Here is a 22,367-nt window from a genome sequence, read left to right as displayed (position 1 = left end):
TATCCTTCTCAAGCTGTTCCAAAAAATAGAAAGGGAAGGAAAACTTCCAGACTCATTCTATGAAGGCAGTGTTACTTCGATTCCCAAACCAGACAGAGACCCAGCCAAAAAAGAGAACTACAGGCCAATATCCCTGATGAATATGGATGCAAACATTCTCAATAAGATACTAGCAAATCGAATTCAACAGCATATAAAAAGAATTATTCACCATGATCAAGTGGTATTCATTCCTGGGCTGCAGGGCTGGTTCTACATTCTCAAATCAATCAACGTGATACATCACATTAATTAAAGAAAAGATAAGAACCATATGATCCTGTCAATCGATGCAGAAAAGGCATTTGACAAAATTCAGCAACTTTCTTAATAAAAACCCTCGAGAAAGTCTGGATAGAAGGAACATACTTAAACATCATCAAAGCCACTTATGAAAAGCACACAGCTAACATCATCCTCAATGGGGAAAAACTGAGAGCTTTTTCCCTGAGATCAGGAACATGACAGGGATGTCCACTCTCACTGCTGTTGTTTAACATAGTGTTGGAAGTTGTAGCATCGGCAATCAGACAACAAAAGGAAATCAAAGGCATCAAAATTGGCAGAGATGAAATCAAGCTTTCATTTTTTGCAGATGACATGATATTATACATGGAAAATCCGACAGACTCCACCAAAAGTCTGCTAGAACTGATACATGAATTCAGCAAAGTTGCAGGATACAAAATCAATGTACAGAAATCAGTTGCATTCTTATACACTAACAATGAAGCAACAGAAAGACAAAGAAACTGATCCCATTCACAATTGCACCAAGAAGCATAAAACACCTAGGGATAAATCTAACCAAAGATGTAAAAGATCTGTATGCTGAAAACTATAGAAAGCTTATGAAGGAAATTGAAGAAGATATAAAGAAATGGAAAAACATTCCGTGCTCATGGACTGGAAGAATAAATATTGTCAAAATGTCAATACTACCCAAAGCTATCTACACATTCAATGCAATCCCAATCAAAATTGCACCAGAATTCTTCTCGAGGCTAGAACAAGCAATTCTAAAATTCATATGGAACCACAAAAGGCCCTGAATAGCCAAAGTAATTTTGAAGAAGAAGACCAAAGCAGGAGGCATCACAATCCCAGACTTTAGCCTCTACTACAAAGCTGTCATCATCAAGACAGCATGGTATTGGCACAAAAACAGACACATAGACCAATGGAATAGAAACCCCAGAACTAGACCCACAAATGCATGGCCAAGTAATCTTTGACAAAGCAGGAAAGAACATCCAATGGAAAAACGACAGTCTCTTTAACAAATGGTGCTGGGAGAACTGGACAGCAACATGCAGAAGAATGAAACTAGACCACTTTCTCACACCATTCACAAAAATAAACTCAAAATGGATAAAGGACCTGAATGTGAGACAGGAAACCGTCAAAACACTAGAGGAGAAAGCAGGAAACGACCTGTCTGATCTCAGCCGCAGCAGTTTCTTACTTGACACATCCCCAAAGGCAAGGGAATTAAAAGCAAAAATGAACTATTGGGACCTCATGAAGATAAAAGCTTCTGCACAGCAAAGGAAACAACCAACAAAACTAAAAGGCAACCAACGGAATAGGAAAAGATATTTGCAAATGACATATCGGACAAAGGGCTAGTATCCAAAATCTATAAAGAGCTCACCAAACTCTACACCTGAAAAACAAATAACCCAGTGAAGAAACAACCAACAGTGAAAAACAAATAACCCAGTGAAGAAACAACCAACAAAACTAAAAGGCAACCAACGGAATAGGAAAAGATATTTGCAAATGACATATCGGACAAAGGGCTAGTATCCAAAATCTATAAAGAGCTCACCAAACTCTACACCTGAAAAACAAATAACCCAGTGAAGAAATGGGCAGAAAACATGAATAGACACTTCTCTAGAGAAGACATCCGGATGGCCAACAGGCACATGAAAAGATGCTCAACATCGCTCCTCATCAGGGAAATATAAATCAAAACCACACTCAGATACCACCTCACACCAGTCAGAGTGGCTAAAATGAACAAATCAGGAGACTATAGATGCTGGAGAGGATGAGAAGAAACGGGAACCCTCCTGCACTGTTGGTGGGAATGCAAACTGGTGCAGCTGCTCTGGAAAACAGTGTGGAGGTTCCTCAGAAAATTAAAAATAGACCTACCCTATGACCCAGCAATAGCACTGCTAGGAATTTACCCAAGGGATACAGGAGTACTGATGCATAGGGGCACTTGTACCCCAATGTTTATAGCAGCACTCTCAACAATAGCCAAATTATGGAAAGAGCCTAAACGTCCATCAACTGATGAATGGATAAAGAAATTGTGGTTTATATACACAATGGAGTACTACATGGCAATGAGAAAGAACGAAATATGGCCCTTTGTAGCAAAGTGGATGAAACTGGAGAGTGTGATGCTAAGTGAAATAAGCCATACAGAGAAAGACAGATACCATATGTTTTCACTCTTATGTGGATCCTGAGAAACTTAATAGAAACCCATGGGGGAGGGGAAGGGAAAAAAAAAGAGGTTAGAGTGGGAGAGAGCCAAAGCATAAGAGACTCTTAAAAACTGAGAACAAATGGAGGGTTGATGGGGGGTGGGAGGGAGGGGGAGGGTGGTTGATGGGTATTGAAGAGGGCATCTTTTGGGATGAGCACTGGGTGTTGTATGGAAACCAATCTGACAATAAATTTCATATATTAAAAAAAATTTTAAAAAAAGGGTATGAGAAGAAAGGAGTACTAACAGAAGAAGCACAGAAGTAATGTTCAGAAAGAAAGCAGAAACAATCAGGAGGCTACAATATCATGACAATGAAAAGACTTTCCAGAAGTAAGAAGTGGTTAAGAGTATCAAATAACATCATTTATTAAGCATTTTTTCATGATTAAGATTAATAGCAATCTTGAAACCAAACAGAACCAAGTTAATTGTATACTTTTTGAGGCTGAACAAAACACATGATAAACAATAAAGCCATCATTTACTGGTACAAAACAGATCTTTAATATAAAGTTTTAATGCTGGGAATAAGAATCCATACCTTGAACCACAACATCTGGCTTTGGTACAGTAGCAAACCTTCGATTCAGGGGATCAATTTCTCCAGGAGCTAAAAATCCCTAAAGAAAAACCATAAAAAGATTGTTACATCTCAACCAAAAAGCTAATTATTTTATGTAAGTAATTTATTTGTACAAGGTACCTAAATTCATGCTTTTTCCACCAGAGCCTTTCAGGGGAGTAAAAAGCTAATGTTTGAGGAGAAACAACACACCAGTGCCAAAACCTCACATCATAACCTGTGAGAGGCAGGTATGGAAAGAAAACAAATACCTTCTAGTGGTGGCCACAAGTTCTTTGCTGGAAATAGATGGGGTGTAAGTGATAAGCAGAAAGTTTTTTAGCTACAACTCCACCTTCTCTGGATGCATACAATTAGATAATCAAATCACAGTGTTTATTATCAATAATTTAGGTCTTGTTTTCTCATTTATTCATGTGACTGTTATGCTTTATGCTCAGCATATATCTTTTGACTTGAATTTCTGTCCTTGCTGAAATGGGATGAATTCACCCATTTGCTCTTAAAAACACCATTCATTTCCTCCTTGTTCACAGCATTTAATTTATTTATAGCCCTGAATGAGAAAGTCATCAGGTAAGGATTATTTTAAACAAATCTTTCTGCTCATTATTGCTACATTCTTCATAATATCAACTAAAGATAATCAAACTTTTATGCTGTACACCTGAAACTCACATGGATGTATGTCAATTATAGCTCAGTGAAACTGAGAAAAAAAACAAAATAGAACAAAAACAGCTGCAAAAAATAGTCACGTATAAACAGGTCAAAGAGACTGGCTTAGAAAGGATAGCTAAGTCCCACCTTAGATCTTCTAGAAGCCTCAGTTTTAACTTACCATAATAACCTACAATGGGGAAATAGATTTGCCGGTAAATCTGTAAAACTTCGAGAAAGAGAATGCTTACAATAGCTCAAAATATCAAAAATAAGCTGAACATAAAGTACAAAATTCTCAAGTGCTACATTTAAGAGCTGTTTCAACAGAATTTAACATAAAAAAAAAACATTTAAAGGGCCCCTTAACAAAAATAAACAAACAATAAATTTTTAAAAACTATGATGTTCCTGGGCCACCTGGGTAGCTCAGTCGGTTAAGCGTTAGACTCTTGATTTTGGCTTAGGTCATGATCTCAGGGTTCATGAGTTTGAGCCCCACACTGGGCTCTGTGCTGACAGTGAGGAGCCTGTCTGGGATTCTCATTCATTCTCTCTCTCTCTCTCTCTCTCTCTCTCTCTCTCTCTCTTTGCTTTTCCTCTCTCTCTCAAAATAAAGAAATAAAAATTAAAAAAAAACTATGATGTTCCCAAACACTTGTCATGGTGCCTAAGATTATCTTATCAGCTTACTCAATTAAATAATGAAACACCATATTGCTTGTAAAAGTTAGTACTTAAATCCATTATCAGTCAACATTACTATCTAAGCACAAGTGCATTCATCAGTCACCAGGCAAGGCACTAGGGGAGTATTTTGAAAGAGTAAAATCTAGGCCCTGATCTCAGAGCAGCTCTAAGTATAGTACCAAGGTAGGAAGCCCTAGGCAGTATGAGAGACATGGTTGCCAGGGGGAAAGATTTTTGTGAATGATTGGCCATATTCCCACTCTAAGCACCTGACCTAGAGGAAAATATATAATTAAGGCAGAATATAAAAGGCAAAAATACCTTTTGCCTTTTGCCTTTTAATGAGCTACTCACAAATCTGATTCTTGCAGTGACTTAAGCAGAAAAAAAGTGGAAGAGGCTTGATACTTCCCCTTACCTCTGCCATCAAGCTTCCTAAGATGTACAGAGACTGACCCCACATATGGGGCAACTTGCCCATGGGGACTCGGTCCACAGTGTGAGGATTTTGATATTCTTCATCAACCTAAAGAAAAGATAAAGAAGCCACACAAAAGATAATAGAAGGTTAAAGATACTGGACAACAAAAGGGCTGAATCTGGATCGTGAATCATACCCTGTAAAACAGTTATATATGCAATGCACCGAAAAGTCAAGCACTGTGACTACAACCTAGGGTAGTGCTCCTTTTTAAAAAATGTTTATTTATTTTTAAGAGAGAGAGAGAGAGACAGAGTGTGAGTGAGGGAGGGGCAGAGAGAGGGAGACACAGAATCCAAAGCAGCTCCAGGCTCCGAGCTGTCAGCACAGAGCCCAATGTGGGGCTTGAACTTGTGAGCCGTGAAATCACGACCTGAGCTGAGGTCGGACACTTAACCTATTGAGCTACACAGGCACTCCGGGAAGTGCTCCTCTAAATGTAGGTACATACAAATCACCTGAGGATCTTATCCAAAGGCAGATTCTGAGTGTGGAGGAAAGCCTGAGATCTGCATTTCTAACAAACTTTCAGATGGTGCTGCTGATGTTTCTAGAAGCTTATTACATCCATCCCCACCAGGATGGAAGATTACAACCCTCCCATGGCTAATGCTTCTTCGTAATGGAGAAGAGGAACAATGGTACTCCCGACTGGCATGGTGGGAAAACGGAGACCTACAACATTTTTCAAACCTGATCTACTCAAACAATCCCATATTACTGGCCTCAAAACAGAAAATACCAAATCCTGACAGTTTACACAGAACATCACTGTACATCTGCCTACTGATCTCCAATCATTCTTAACCTTAAGGTTTGGTATTTAAAAATAAATCAATATCTGGGGGTGTCTGGTTGGCTTAGTTGGGTAAGCTTCTGGCTCTTCATTCTGGCTCAGGTCATGATCTCTCGGTTTGTGGGTTCAAGCCCCACATCGGGCTCTGTGCTGACAGCATGGAGTCTGCTTGGGATTCTCTCTCTCTCCATCCCTCTCTACCCCTCCCCTGTTCTGTCTCTCTCTCAAAATAAATAAGCTTTAAAAACATTTAAAAAATCAGTCTCTGAACAATTAATTTTTTTAAATTGAGGTATGGTTGACATATAAAAAGGCCATGCATATTTAATGTATGCATCTTGATGAGTTTGAGGATAAATATACACCCATGAAACTACCATTGTAATGTTTGTTCTTGCCCTTGTCTCATTATGCAACAGTGCCATAACTGAGACTGCTTTAAAAATTTATTTTCAGGGCGCCTGTTTGGCTCACTTGATTAAGTGTCCAGCTTCAGCTCAGGTCATGATCTCCCAGTTTGTGAGCTCAAGCCTCATATCAGGCTCTCTGCTCTCAGTGCAGAGCCTGCTTTGGATCCTCTGTATCCCTCTCTCTCTGTCCCTCCCCCATCATGCTCTCTCTCTCAAAAATGAAAATAAACATTAAAAAATTATTTTCATCGTTTCATGTGTCTGTTGGCCATCTGTATGTCTTCTTTGGAAAAGTTCCTATTCATATCTTCTGCCCATATCTTCACTGGATTATTTGTTTTTTGGGTATGGAGTTGGGTGATGGGCATTGAGGAGGGCACCTGTTGGGATGAGCACTGGATGTTGTATGGAAACCAATTTGTCAATAAATTATACTTAAAAAATAAATTCTTTTCAAAGGAGTTAAATCATATTTTTATCATCTTATACCTAAAGACAAATTTTTAGAACATGAAGATCAGAAAGTTAAAACTGGTTTGACTCAAATGAGGCAGTCCTGTGGAGGTACTGCTCTTCTCCCAGCTCCATGTAATGGTACTTGTCCAGCTCACCTTGTCCGGAGGAACACTATATAGCTCTGGCAAAAGTGGGACTCCATTTTTGCCCTTGATGAGGACAGTTTCAAGAGCCTCTCTATATTCTTGAACCTGTAGATAAAGGGAAAAAAAGTTTATAGAGTGTTCCCTCAGGAACTCAGGGAGTGTTGTAGCCAAAGAGAGTCCTATTGCAAAGGAACATATTCACCTAGTAAAATGGAGAAGAAAGGAAAGTAGCATTTGAGAAATGCTTATTGCAGGCCAGATACTATGCTAGCAGTTTTGCGTACTTGAACACATTTATAATTTTTACAACCATCCTAGGAGATATATGCAGTTAAAACCTTTTTACTGAAAAATGAAAGCTCAAGACATTATGAACTCGTGGAAGATCATGCAGAAAGTGTAAGGTTGAACCTGGATTTGACCTCAAGTCAGCCTGTCTCCACAGGCCTGTTTTGATCCACTATGTACTATTCTAAACATAGCTTCTTGCCTTTACATGTACTGGCTTTTAAAACTGTATTTAAGGGGCGCCTGGGTGGCGCTCAGTCAGTTAAGTGTCCAACTTCAGCTCAGGTCATGATTTCAGGGTTCTTGAGTTCAAGCCCTGCATTGGGCTCTGTGCAGACAGCTCAGAGCCTAAAGCCTCCTTCAGATTCTCTATCTCCTCTTTCTGTCCCTCCCCCGCTCATGCTCTCTCTTTCTCTCAAAAATAAACATTAAAAAAATATTTAAAAACTGTATTTTACCTGCTAAATTTTCTATTATAGTGAAGTTCACATTTTTTTGCTTAATAATTTGTGGTAGATTAGTAATACCTAAAAAGCAAACAAGACAAAACAGACAAAAAAAAAAACCCATGATAATTTATGGTGGGGAAAAAACAGTTCTAACGGTTGTTTTGCAAACACAAATTTATTCTGATGCATTTGATGTATGAGGGAACAATTTGAGCATAACATAAATTTGACATTTGCTTACACACAATTGCAAGAGTATACACTCAGCTGAACTGAGCTGTGTAAGAATACCCAAAACATACACATGCACACACTTCAGGAGGAAAATAGAACCACGCTCATCCACGTTTCGTGTTACAACTTTCTGTCCAATTTCAGACAACATTCCTTCTACCACTGCATAGTAACTCCTGAGCTGCTCCCTTTTCATGCCCACCCTAGGTACATGACTCTGTGCCTTCCTGTTTCTTTAATTTCCTTCCCTTTCTTCACAGTTTATTTTTTAATTATTCTGTCTGTTCTATGTTCTTTTTCTCTTTCTCCTCACTCTCGTGCTATCTTTCTTGTTCTCCTCCTCCGGCACACAGAGTGGTGGGTATGAGAGCCCAGCAGGTCAGCTGGCAGGAACATGGATGCATATGTCCATTAGCAAACCTTAGGTCTTTTACAAGGTACAAGTGTCATATTTATTGTGATATTTATGTATTTCTTAACCATTCACCATGCACAAAGTTACAATACTGTGTTTATTAGGTTCCTATTGTTTTAAAATATTTTAATGTTTATTTTATTATTTTTAATGTTTTATTTATTTTTGAAAGCAAGAAAGACAGACTGTGAGTGGGGGAGGGGCAGAGAGAAAGGGAGATACAGAAGCTGAAGCAGGCTCCAGGCTCTGAGCTGTCAGCAGAGAGTTTGATGTGGGGCTCAAACCCATGAACTGTGAGATCATGACCTGAGCCGAAGTCAGACACTTAACTGACTGAGCCAGCCAGGCACCCCAGGTTCCTATTGCTTTGTATATATTTCTGACAAACTTTTTAAGTGTTGTGTCCCAACCTCATTTTCCCATGAGCCCTATAGTTTTTATTTCTCAAATATGCAGAGCATGGTGATCTTCAAGAAACATATATGTCTTATTATAGCCGAACTGACCTCCCTTGTTCTTATGGCATATCTTCATCTGTAAAATTAAAAAAAAAAATTTAGGGATATTTTCTTCTTTTAAGAAGAACAAAAAACTATTTTCATTGTATACAGAGAACCTGAAGAAGTCAGTGACTATACTTGGACTACTTAATAGTTACTACGGAAGCCAGACAAAAAAAAAGAATAAAAAAGAATCCAGGTCTCTCAACTCTTTTTTCCCCCACAGAGTCCAAAAAACCTGTGTGCTTTGTAGTTGGTAGGCACGTATAATAAATAAATCTTCCTTTGAGCAAGAAAGGTTTTTGAAATTCTGTGGATTTTCCACAATTCTGTGAAATTTGAGAAGGAGGGAGAAAAATGGTAGAATCAAAATAGGGTGGGTTATTTCTATTATTGCTTATCTTATTTGCTTTCTCAAAAAGGGATATCCTTTAATTTACTAAAATTTAGAGTAAAACACTTTATGGCCTCTGAAACTTTGGTGTAACCCTATTACTTAAACTCATATTGGCAGTTACAGATTTTAAAAAAGTTAATGTTTATTTTTGAGAGAGACAGAGAGTGAGCAGGGGAGGGGCAGAGAGAGAGGGAGACACAGAATCTGACACAGACTCCAGTCTCTGAGCTCTCAGCATGAGCCTGATGCGGGACTCGAACCCATGAATTGGGAGATCATGATCTGAGCTTATGTTTAACTGACTGAGACACCCAGGCACCCCTGGCAGTTACAGATTAATATTGGCCAAAGCATTCAAATTACACAGAATTATGTTTTATGTAGCTAAGGATAAGGGACTTACAAATGTGCTGGATTCATGTCCAAGCTTAGACCATGGTCAATTTGTAGAATGCCGAACACTAAACTTACTTGGTTAAATTTCCCAGTCTCACTGTTTTCCAATGATGGTTTCTAAATTACTTTATTCATGTAGCCCCCAAAATGATGATGACCATGTTTTTTGGGGCAAGGACAGGGTATGAACGGGTTGTTGTTTTGGGTTTTTTTTTGGGGGGGGTGCTAAAGTCAGAACATCATTTCCAAGATTTAAAAAAAAGACATACAAATCCAAGTACCTCTTATAACTGAGGCAAGTGGACAGGGCTTGTTATTGTGCTCTCTGTATTTATTAAAGGTCAAGTGTGAGCAATGGCAATATTCAGGTCTTTCAACTCTTAACCTAGTGTCCCCAACTGCTAGTCTCTAGAAGACAACTCTGTCTCTTCCCTATTAGGGAAGAATTCCATTTGGTCACAGGGTCAGCACAAACATTAACTGAAAGAAGAAGACATAACAAAAACATTCTGCTGAAAAGCTCTTTCCCCAGCATATTACCTGTTCTGCATTGCCACTAAAGACCCCATCAAGAATAAAGTATGTCCAGAACAGTGGCCATTCACACTCAATGTTTTCAAATAACTTCAGCTCAGATGGTTCATAGTACAGACGATTGGGATCCTGGTAAAAACACAATAAACAAAGTCTATTTTATCACTGCAAATTCAGACACATATTTTTAGTTCAGAGGTATCACAATACAGCCTTGCAGAGCGTGTACACACCCCTCCTCCCTTAGCAAGTACTCTGTGATATGACTTGTAACCCGTAGAACTGGGATAAAAATGACACCATAGGCAAGTATGTGAAGAAGTGATATTAATTCCTAATAAACATGAGTTTGGTTTTGTATTTGTTAAGTTTGAGGTAGCAGCAGAACGTATAAATAGAAATGTTTCAAAGGACAGCAAGAGAGAGGAGGATTTGGGAGTCATCCTCGTACAGGTGACACTTGAAGCACAAATTACAAATGTAGTAGCTACATATAGTGAATAGATGACCTGAGAACGGAATCTTGGTTATGCTCTCATAGTTTGGTGAGGAAAAAACAAAAAGAGATGAGGATAGTGTAGAACTGTATAAATTAAATAGGAAAAGAATTTCATGAAAATGGAGGGGTAGGTAACAGTAATGTACTACAGAGAAGGCAAGTATAATGAGGAGTGGGAAAAGGCTACTGGATTGATCACTTGGGACATTCTGATGGTATTTCAGAGCATAATTTTAATAGATCAGTAGAGATAGAAATCAACATGACTAAAGAATAAAGTAGAAGAAGGAAAGTAGACCAGAAGAGTTTGAGCTCGATGATTAAAAAAATGTTTACATTCCTAGTGAAGTGCTTCTTATTGACCATTCATTCCCTTTAATAATACTTAACTTTCTCCATCGATAATTCCAAGGATAATTTTTGACAGGTGGAGCAAAAGCAAGTTAACTTTTCAAGATCACGTACTGTTTAGAACCAACCAACCACAAAAAGGTGGAAGGGGGAAAAAGTGCTATTGAAGAAAAGATTTTTCCCTTTGTAACTATTAAATATTTGCGAGGAAGATACTTTGAGACTATTCAAATATTCTGTTTCTGCTTAAACTTTCACCCACTGATTTAAGCGTCTGTCAGTAGCTCTTTCCTGAAACTAACCAGCTGCAAGAGGTGGAAGAACTACACCTTCCTCTATTTTTTTTTAAATTTTTTTAATGTTTATTTATTTTTGAGACAGAGAGAGACAGAGCATGAATGGGGGAGGGGCAGAGAGAGAGGGAGACACAGAATCGGAACTAGGCTCCAGGCTCTGAGCCATCAGCCCAGAGCCCAACGCGGGGCTCGAACTCACGAACCGTGAGATTGTGACCTGAGCTGAAGTCGGACGCTCAACCGACTGAGCCACCCAGGTGCCCCAACCTTCCTCTATTTTATTTAATCCATAAGGGCTCACAAATAGAACTTGGCAACTAAGCCCAACAAAGGTAAGAAACATTAGTTACTGTAACCTATTTAGTGATTATTTTATTTTATATATATATTTTTAATTTTTTTTAACGTTTATTTTTGAGACAGAGAGAGACAGAGCATGAACGGGGGAGGGTCAGAGAGAGAGGGAGACACAGAATTGGAAGCAGGCTCCAGGCTCTGAGCCATCAGCCCAGAGCCCGACGTGGGGCTTGAACTCACGGACGGCGAGATCGTGACCTGAGCTGAAGTCGGCCGCTTAACCGACTGAGCCACCCAGGCGCCCCTATTTTATATATGTTTTTAAAGTGTATTTATTTTGAGAGGCAGAGACAGGACAAGTGGGGGAGGGGAAGAGAGTAAGGGAGAGAGAGAATCCCAAGCAGGCTCTGCGCTGCCAGTGCAGAGTGCGATGTGGGGCTCAAACTCATGAACCTGTGAAATCATGACCTCAGCTGAAACCAAGAGTCAGATGCTTAAACAACTGAGCTACCCAGATGCCCCTTTAGTGATTATTTTAAGTACCACTAGTGAGTTAAATATTATCTGAATGAGACTGCAAACAGTACTGACCATGCTACCTTGGACTCATTTTGGGGGAAAAGAAACCCACCTCTTTGGGAGTTTTATATCCATCTCGTAGAAAGCGACAGCAACCATAACGACCCTGGAAACCCAAAGAAAAGAAACAGTGGAAGCATGCACATTGGTATAGCCATATAGTCCATCAAATACAGCCTTTGCAAGAGCTACATGTGCCAATCTATCACCAATACAGATACAGTATTTAAAAAATAATAAAATATAATCTAAAAAAACCTTTGATACTAGCCCAGTAGCAGAAACTGATTTCAGAAATCAATGTGTGTTCAAGTGAGGGCTAAGTTACAGGCTCTTCTCTAAAGCAGAGTTTCTAATAACTCTTTCATCACTTACCACCATAGGATAAATCTGTAATAGCCCAATTACTATGTGGGCTGTTCACACAGCTCATAAGAGATGAGAGGCTCAAATAAAAGACAACATATTTTTAAAATTTTGATAATTTGAGACTTAGACAAGAGTTGCAAAAACAGTACAGAGAGTCACCACTACCCTTCAATCACTGTCCCTTTATATTAACTTCTTACATAACCACAGAACATGAATAAAAACTAAAAAATTAACCTTGGCACAAGACTATTAACCAAAGTACAGAACTTATTTGGACTTTGCCAGTTTTTCCTTCTTTCTTTTTAAATATTTGTTTTTGAGAGAGAGAGAGAGAGTGAGTGAGTGCACAAGCCAGCAATGGGCAGAGAGAGAGAGAGAGAGAGAGAGAGAGAGAGACAGAATCTGAAGCAGGCTCCAGGCTCTGTGCTGACAGCTCAGAACCCACGATCTGCAAGATCATGATCTGAGCCAAACTCGGACGCTTAACTGACTGAGTCACCCAGGCGTCCTGACAGTTTTTCCACTAACGGCTTTGTTTTTTCTTGTTCCAATATCCATTTTAGGATCCCATTCCATTTAGTTGTCATGTCTCATTAGTCTCTTCCAGTCTGTGATAGTTCCTCAGTCTTTCCTTGTCTTTCATCACCTTGACAGTTTTAAAGAGCTCATCAGTTATTTTGTAGAATGGCCCTCAATTTGGTTTTGTCTGATGTTTTCCCATGACTGAGATTACGCGTTATTTGCATGGATACCACACTGGCGCTGTGCACGTCTCAGTGCACTGTATCTGGGGCCACATGATGTCAATATGCTTTATTACTGGTGGTGTTAACCCTGATCATTTGGTTAAATCGCTGACTCAAGGCTCCCAAGAGAATTAATTTCTCTTTAAAGTCAAAGCCTTAAAGAAAAGAAGAGCACATATGGACATACCTGAAGCTTGGTGATGATTTCTTGCTTTGTAAGCTCTACCAACCGGCTATCTTCTACTGCAAAGGCTGGGAACGAAATAACTGAAAGTAGACTAGCATCTACCTCTTTGGATGTTGAAGCCCGGGGGAGTAGTGAATTAAGGATAGACTAAAAAGAAAGAAAGAAGTCAAATGTGGCACATTAGTAGTTAAGTTGGGATTATAAAGCTAACAGCTTTAATTTCAAAAGATTTATGTGGAAGAGGATCATTCAGGAGAAAACCCGAAGATTATTCAATAATAATGATTCAATTATATTCAATATTGAATTCAATGATAATTCAATAATAATTTCTAAGTGAGAGCTTAGAAAACTAGTTATTTGTGTAAATTATCCATTGTCTTATCACTGTTCTCAATGCTTCCCAATCCTGGATCTTAAGCAGCTACTAATGGATGAAGAATACACTAACATCATCTTGCCCATAGTCCCCTTGCTCCATTGGCCATTTAAGGGTAAAGATAAGAGAAAATGTAGCTGCTGAGAAGCAAGATGTGGAAGGCTCAGCTCCTCCACTGCTGACATTTATCTTTTCCAAGGAAAATTTCACATTTTAAAATTAGAAGATGAGTTTATATTTATTATGGGCATCCAATCAGAGTTTGAAGGCAAGGAGAAGGTCATCTTGCCAATGAGAAGAATGTTAATCTTTCAATACAGAGAGTAACCCTAAACAAAACTGAAGATACATATTTTTGCCACTTAAACAGTCTGATCTCCAAACATCTCAGCCCAGAGCCAACTGGGGACAAAAGAATATTTCAAAGCCACTATCAAGAAGAACACTCAAAATCACTCACCTCTTGTTCTCTTGGCATATTTAGAAAAGGAGATATTCACGAGTAGAGCCCATAGACCCTTGATATGACAACAGTGGAGAATTCTGCACAGTATGGTGGGATCCCTTTATAACCATGGACGAGAGAACAGGACTGTGATCTATGTTATAGTTCATGCTATATCAGGCTTATCTTAGTATAGGAAGTTTGGATAAGACATTTTTGGCCCATGATAATAAATCAGATCATGTACTCTCAGGTCTTCTTATTCTAAAAGCCATGCTAATTCTGAGTCTGGGTAAGAATAAAATTTTCTATAATGTGATCCATTATTCTCTTACCTGGCAGTGTTGTACTTCATCAGCCAGGACATGGATAACTGATTGGGGCCCACCTTTCACACCAAATAGGTCCAGTTCATCTAATGCTTCCAGGGCTGCCTGTGAAGGGCAAAGAAAGAAAGACCATTTTTAGCAAGAGATATATTCTTCTCCCTGTACCCCAGTATCATATCAGTGCATATGAAGTCATTTTGAATATGCTCAGCAGAACAGAAAAAACAATGTAGCATTTTTTATTCCCAGGGGCCTCTGAGTTTTTCTTTACCTCCCATATTGTTCCAGAGACAGTTAAGATGGAGGTTGTAAACTTCTTTTCATGATAAAAACCCTCAACAAATTCAATATGGAAGAAACATACCTGAACATAATAAAGGCCATAAACAACAAACCCCACAGCTAACACTTGCTGTGATGAGCACTGGGTGATGTATGGAAGTGTTGAATCACTATTTTGTACACCAGAAACTAATATTACACTATATGTTAACTAACTGGAATTCAAATAAAAACAAAAAAAAAAACAGTGAAAAATTGAAAGCTTTTCCTCTAAGATCAGGAGAAAGACAAGGATGCCCACTCTCACCACTCTTATTCAACATAATATTGGAAAATCCTAGCTAGAGCAATTAGGCAAGACAAAGAAAATACATCCAAATTGGAAAGAAGTGGCAAAACTGTCATTATATGAAGATGATATAATCTTATATATAGAAAATTGTAAACCTAACCCCAAACTGTTGGAACCAGTCAGTGAATTCAGTAAAATTACATGATATAAAATTAACATACATTAATTGTCTGTACATTAATGACAAAAAATCATCTGGAAAAAGAAATAAAGAAAACTATCCCATTCACAATAGCATCAAAAGCAATAAAATACTTAAGGATAAATTTAACCAAGTACAATGAAAACTACAATACTTTGATGTAAGAAATTAAAGACACAAACAAATGGAAAGATATTTCATGTTCAATGGATTAGAAGGAATAATATCGTTAAAATGTCCTTACTACCAAAAGCCATCTATAGATATGATGCAATCCCTATCAAAATTCCAATGGCATTTGTCACAGAAATACAAAAACAATCCTAAAATTTGTATGGAACCACAAGACACCAAATAGCCAAAGCAATCATGAGAAAGAAGAACAAAGCTGGAGGCATTCATGCATCCTGATTTCAAACCATACTACAAAGCTATAATAATTAAAATATTATGGTGTGGGCATTAAAATAGACAAATAGACCAATGGAACAGAATAAAATCCAGAAATAACCCTGCATTTACAGTCACTTAATATTTGACGAGGGAGCCAGGAACAGTCAATGCAGAAAGAATAGTCTCTTCAACAAATGGTGTTGGGAAAACTAGATAACTACATGCGGAAGAATGAAATTGGATCCCTACCTTATACCCTCACAAAAATTAACTTAAAATGGACTAAACATAAGACCTGATACCATAAAAATTCTAGAAGAAAACATAGGAGAAAAACATCTTTACACTGTCTTTGGCAATGATTTTTTTTGGCTATGACACCAAAAGCACAAGCAACAAAAGCAAAGATCAACAAGTGGTATTACATCAAACTAAAAAGTTTCTGTACAGAAAAAGATACAATTAAAACAATGAACAGGCAACCTATGGAATAGGAGAAAATATTTACACACTGCATATCTGATAAGAGGTTAATATCCAAACTATGTAAAGAACTCATACAATTCAATAATAAACAATTAAAAAATGAGCAGAGGAATTGAATATACATTTTTTTCCAAAGAAGACATATGAACGGCCAATGGATACAAGAAAAAATGTCCAAAGTCATTAATTAACAGGGAAATGCAAATCAAAACCACAACACAATATCACTTCACACCTGTAAGAATGGCTATTATCGGGGCGCCTGCGTGACTCGGTTAAGCAACCAACTCTTGATTTCGGCTCTGGTCATGATCTCGTGGTTCGTGGGTTTGAGCCCTGCATCAGGCTCATGAGGACAGTGCAGAGCCTGTTTGGGATTAATTCTCTCTCTCCTCCCCCTACCCTCTCTCAAAATAAATAAATAAACTTAAAAGAATGGCTATTATCTAAAAGACAAGTGGTAACAACTTTTGGCGCCAGAATGTGGAGAGACAGGAAAACTTGTACACTCTTGGATGGAATGCAAATTGGTTCTGTCACTATAGAAAACACTATGGGGGTCCCACAAAAACTTAAAATAGGACTATCATATGATCAACCCAGCAATTCCACTCTTGGGTATATATTCAAAAGAAATGAAAAGAGGATATCAAAGGGATATATGTACCCCCATGTTTATTGCAACATTATTCACAGAAGTCAATATATGGAAACACTAAGTGTCTGTCAACAGGTGAATGGGTAAAGAAGACGTGATACACATACACACACACACACACACACACACACACACACACACACGCAATGGAATATTATTCAGCTATGAGAATGAAGGAAATCCTGCCTTTTTGTGACAATAGAGATGGACCTTGAGGGCATTATGTTAAGTGAGATAAGGTAGAGAGAGAAAGACAAATACTGTATTATATCACTTATATGTGGAACTTTAAAAGCCAAACTCCAAAAAACAGAGTAAAATGGTGGTTACCAGGGGCTGGGGGATGGAAGAATTGAGGAGATGTTGTTTAAAGGTACAAACTTGCAACCAGTAGATAAATAAGTTCTGGAGATCTAATGCACAGCATAGTGATTATAGACAACAATACTGTATTATCGAAGATTAAATATTAATTGTTCCTATCACAAAAAAGAAGTGATAATTATATGATGTGATAGAGGTGTTACCTAACTCTTTGGTGGTAATCATATTATAATAAAAACGTATCAAATCAATATGTTGTGTACTTAAAACTTGCACAATGTTATACGTCAATTACATCTCAATAAAAATGCATTTTAAAAAGATATGACATAAGATAAAGTTACAGGATTATCAAGTCAAGCATCACACTTTAAAAATAATTTGAACATGGCACAGATGTATTTGTAGTAAACCACTAGTGTGATACCAGTACATAAGAAATACCACAAGTTGTCTGGATATAAGATACTAAAATACAATAGCCATTAGGTATTGGCGCATCACTAGTTTCCACAGAGAAGTGAATAGCCTAAAAAGACACTTTGATTGACTTAAAGATGAAAGTTACTAGTCACCAAGGCCAAAGATGAGTTTCCATGTTTTTTTAAAAAATAGAATTTACTTATTAATTTCTTGCTTTTCTTGATTATAAAGGTATACCATACTTGTTATAGAATATTTTGAAAACATAAAAAGTATGGAGAAGGCAAAAAAGTTACCCAAAATAATGCTAATATTTTCAGTATGTTCCCTATTAGTTTTCTCTATGCAAATCTTTCTATAGTTGAGATCATGTTTCATATAAAATTTGGTTAGGATACTACAGCGTAAATGTTTCTCCATATTATGAAAATTCTTTATTTCAACATAATATTCTCTCGTATTTATTTAACCATTTAACAACTGTTGGGAATTTAGGTTGACTTTATTGTGTGCTTTTAACTGTGTTTTATTTTTTAGGTTCCACATATAAGTGAAGTCATATGCTATTTGTCTTTCTCTGTCTGGTTTATTTCACTTAGTATAATACCCTCTACATCCATCCATATTGTCATGAATGGCAAGATTTCACTTTTTCCTATGGCTAAGTAATATTGCATTTTGTATGTGCGCATGTGTATATGTATCTCATCTTTATCCATTCCTCTATAGATGGACACTTAGGTTGTTTCCATATCCTGGCTATTGTAAATAACACTGAAAAAAGATACATATATCTTTTAAAAGTCAAACCGTGTCTTTTGGCAGGAGAAACTTAAATTAGGTCATGTGTATTTATCATTATAATATGTGTGATCCTATTCCTGCTATCCTATTTTATGCCTTCTTGCTGTCTCCAATAATAAGAGCTGAAATTAAGGCAGGAGCAGAGGGAAGGAAAAGATGGAGTCAAGTGGAAAGGCAGTGATGATGATGATGATGATGATGATGATGATATGTGGGATGCAGGAGAGTGAGGAGGGTTCAGGATTGACAGATGGTTCCTTGATATCGAGTTGTGTCAACTGGTGTATGGAAGGGCAAGTCCTCTTTTTGTTTTTGTAATGATAGAGAAGATGAATTTAGTTTAAGATATGTTCTCTGAGGTCTCTGTGGTATATATAATTAGAGATATGCTACAAAAGCAGTTGGATATATAAATCCGGAGATTATGAAAGAAATCTTACCTACATGTCCATAGTTCTATGGGAGAATCTGAATTTGCCTGTGTTTTAAAAGAAAAATTTGGAGGCACCTAGATGGCTTAGTTAAGCATCCAACTCTTTATTTCAGCTCAGGTCATGATCTCATGGTTTGTAAGTTCAAGACCTGCACAGGGCTCTGTGCTGACAGTGCAGAGTCTGTTTGGGATTCTCTCTCTTCCTCTCTCTCTCTGCCCTTCCTCCACTCATGCTCTTTCTCTCTTTCAAACTAAATAAATAAACTTTAAAAAAAAGAACAATTTGATGATGGTCCAAATTCACGTTAAGCCTTCATCTACGGCAAAGGTGTATGTCCTTTCTCCACACTTGGTATAAACAAAGCAAGAAAAATTACCTTTGCCATTCCAACTGAACTGGCATTCAATTCTGAGATCCCTTGGTTTGTCTTGTCTCCACGTTCCCATATCCCGAAGTCCTAGCATAAAATAATCAACATACCATTAGCAAGTCATTACTACTAAATGCTTACTAGACACATAACCCGTGAATAAAAAGCACACATAGTAGCTAATCTGCCATACATGTGTGTACCCACAATGCTTATTAAGGAGATACCAATGAGTTGGGCTGCCCTGTAGCTATTTTCCTAGTAGCTTTAAATTCTATTGGGATCTCCGAGACGTTGGAAGACTCCTCAACAGTTGATCAGGTCAAGAACTATAACTCAGTTCATGTAGAGAAGTGCTTCTCAAAACTTTTCATCAAAGCAGATACAGGGGTTCTAAAAGATGGAGCTTAAACAGTACCCCAGTGTTCTATCTTTATTATCTATTCTAATTTTCCTCTCTATTGTCACTGACAATGTACCATGCACTAACCTATGCACTTTACACTGCTACCTTACTTAATCTTTATATTTTATAGATGATGAAACTGAGGTGCAAAGAGAAGTTAAGTGACTCACCCAAGGTCACACAGTGACAGAGCTAGGATTAGAGTCCAAGTACTCTCAGTCCAAAGTGTAAATTCTTAACCATAGCTTTATATGACCCCTTGATAATGCAAAGATAACATGTAAAATTACTTTTTAAAAACTTTTTTATTTGAAAAAACTTCAGAGTTACAGAGAAGTTACAAAAACAGTACAGTGAGTTTTCATAGACCTTTCACTCAACTTCCCCTAATGTTAACACCTGACATAACCATAATACAATGGTCAAAGCTAAAAAATAAACATTTGTACAATTCTAGTAACCAAATTATGGACTTTGTTAGGATTTCACCAGTTTTTCCACTAATAGAATTTTATGTTCCCAGATCCAATCCAGAATACCATGCTGCATTTGTCATGCCTCCTTGGTCTCTTCTAATCAGTTACGACTTCTCAAGTCTTGTCTTTCATGACTGTTACACATTCTGAAGACCAGTGGTCAGACATTTTTATAGATTTCCCTCAATTTAGGTTCACCTGATGCCTTCTCTTGATTATATTAAGACTGCATTTTTGTCAGGAATACTACAGACGTTATGCTGTGTTCTCACTGCATCACATCAAGGAGTATACGATGTTGCTATGGCTTATTGTGGTCATGTTTACCTTCATCACATGGTTAAGGTGGTGTCTGCAGGGTTTCTCCATGCTGCTGTTACTATTCTCTCCCTTGTGATTAATAAATATCTTGAGAAAGATACTTTACAACTGTGCAAATATCCTGTTTCTCCTCAAATATCTACCCGCTAATTTAGCATCCATTGGTGAAACTTGTCTGCAACAATTATTACAGTGGTATTTCAATGGTGGTATCTTAGTTCTTTTATTACCTCTACAGTCATTAACTGCAATTCTTCTCTAAGGAAGAGCTGTCCTTTCTCCCTCATTTATTTATGTTAGTATGAATTTATAAATATTTAGGTTATTCTCTGGGTTATAATAAAATATTATCATTATTTGTTTTGTTGTTCAAATTGTTCCAGCTTTACCCATTGGGAGTTCTTTTGGGTTGGCGCCTGTGCCCTTTTGACATGTCCCGTTCTTTTTGAACATTTCCTCACTTTCTGTCACTATAAGATACTGCAGTTTCATCCTGTGTTTTCCTCACCCCAGCCCTGGAATCAACTGCTTCTATAAGGAGTCTTGCTTTGCTTTATTACAGAATGAGCAGTTACAATACAGAAGGCACTGGTGCTCATTGTCACTGTGGTGCCACTGCTTCTAGGCCCTCTCATTGAATAGAACTTGGAAATACTCATGTGTAAACATGCATGTGCGCACACACACACACACACACCTATACTTGTTTCTATATTTACCTTAAATGATTTTTATATCAAATCTCTGAGTTAAAGTGAAGCTTCCATAGGTGAGCCATATTTATCCCATGGCTAGCCTCACTTGTCCAGAAACCCCGCTCTACCCTAATTTGTGCAGCAAAGATTAGAGTAGGAGAAGGCACACATATCATTAATTCTGCTGTACCCCCTGGCTGCAATTGAGAGGCCAGACAGCCCTAACTTGTACCCTGGACCATAGCACACCTATGGTATCAGAAGGCAAAGGAATCAGTCAACAAATAATGTCTGCTTGCATCAAATATGTCTATGTTAAACTTCTCTTTCTGGCAAATATGGAGTTACAGGTCACAGATTTACCCTCCCACCTAAAACAGCTAAAAACCAACTAAACAAATTAAACATTTTAGATGACTAAAATACCTGGACTACTTATGACAGCCATTTTCAATACAATGAACATTATGCAGTGAAGAACAGTGATCCCTGAGAGAGGAGATGTTAAATATGTCATGATTTAATATAAACTTATCTCTCATGGTAGTCATAAGAAAAAGGAACTATTTTTTGTATAGTAAACACAGAAGCAATGTCTACAGATAATATTAAACATATGACCAAATTTTATTTCTAAGTAGCTAACTGACCCATTATATTCGCTAGCCATCTTGCTTCTGGTTTTTAGACTACAGATCATTAAAATAAGACTACAATTTAGTCCCAGGTCCCCAAATATATAATGTGAGATATTACAGAAAGGATATGGATTATTGAAAGGAACGGATGCATAGTATCTTGACCCTCTTACTTCTGTAACTCCCTTGGAAAGGAGGCAAACAGGACAACAGAGCTTAGTAAAGAAAAAGGCTGAAGGCAATTTCTGCTGGAAGCCTTACAGATTGGTTCACTATGAGGTGCAGCATTAAGAGAAAGAATGGGTTGTATAGTATTTTTAAAAACATCATATGTTTAGGGGCGCCTGGGTGGCTCAGTTGGCTAAGCATCAACTCTTGGTTTTGGCTTAGGTCATGATCTCATGGTTTGTGAGTTCAAGCCTGGTATCGGGCTCTGCGCTGACAGCTTGGAGCCTGCTTAGGATTCTCTCTCTTTTCCTCTCTCTCTGCCCCTCGCCTGCATGTGTGCTCTCTCTCCAAAAACAAATAAATTTAATAAAAAAATTGAACAAAAACGTATGTTTAAAATTAATTCTAAAATGAGTACTTACAGCAGTTTTATATGCAGCTTCAATGTAAAATACAAGGTTCTGTATGAAATTGACTTCATCTAGGCTGTGGATGATATGAAGTCCTGAGGAAAAAGAAAGTAAGGATATAG

General features: G+C 37.7%; 1 protein-coding gene across 5 annotated transcripts in view; it reads right to left on the bottom strand.

The window, feature by feature from the left end:
* PHKA1 (phosphorylase kinase regulatory subunit alpha 1) overlaps positions 1–22,367 on the bottom strand; it is a 171,045-nt gene that overhangs the window by 124,872 nt on the left and 23,806 nt on the right. For all 5 annotated transcript variants that reach the window (XM_081793100.1, XM_081793101.1, XM_081793102.1 and 2 more), the window contains exons 5-13: positions 22,258–22,340; positions 19,138–19,218; positions 14,470–14,568; positions 13,311–13,457; positions 12,058–12,111; positions 9,990–10,112; positions 6,780–6,875; positions 4,900–5,007; positions 3,090–3,168 (exon numbers count right to left, since the gene is read on the bottom strand). In XM_081793100.1, the coding sequence (XP_081649226.1) occupies positions 3,090–3,168; positions 4,900–5,007; positions 6,780–6,875; positions 9,990–10,112; positions 12,058–12,111; positions 13,311–13,457; positions 14,470–14,568; positions 19,138–19,218; positions 22,258–22,340 (870 nt within the window). The remainder of the gene's footprint in view (positions 1–3,089; positions 3,169–4,899; positions 5,008–6,779; positions 6,876–9,989; positions 10,113–12,057; positions 12,112–13,310; positions 13,458–14,469; positions 14,569–19,137; positions 19,219–22,257; positions 22,341–22,367) is intronic.

The sequence above is a fragment of the Panthera onca genome, chromosome X, assembly GCF_046562875.1.
Source record: "Panthera onca isolate mPanOnc1 chromosome X, mPanOnc1 haplotype 2, whole genome shotgun sequence".
NCBI classification, from domain to species: Eukaryota; Metazoa; Chordata; class Mammalia; order Carnivora; family Felidae; genus Panthera; species Panthera onca.
The sequence above is the reverse complement of the archived record's forward strand: the minus strand, read 5'-3'. Positions and strand labels throughout refer to the sequence as shown.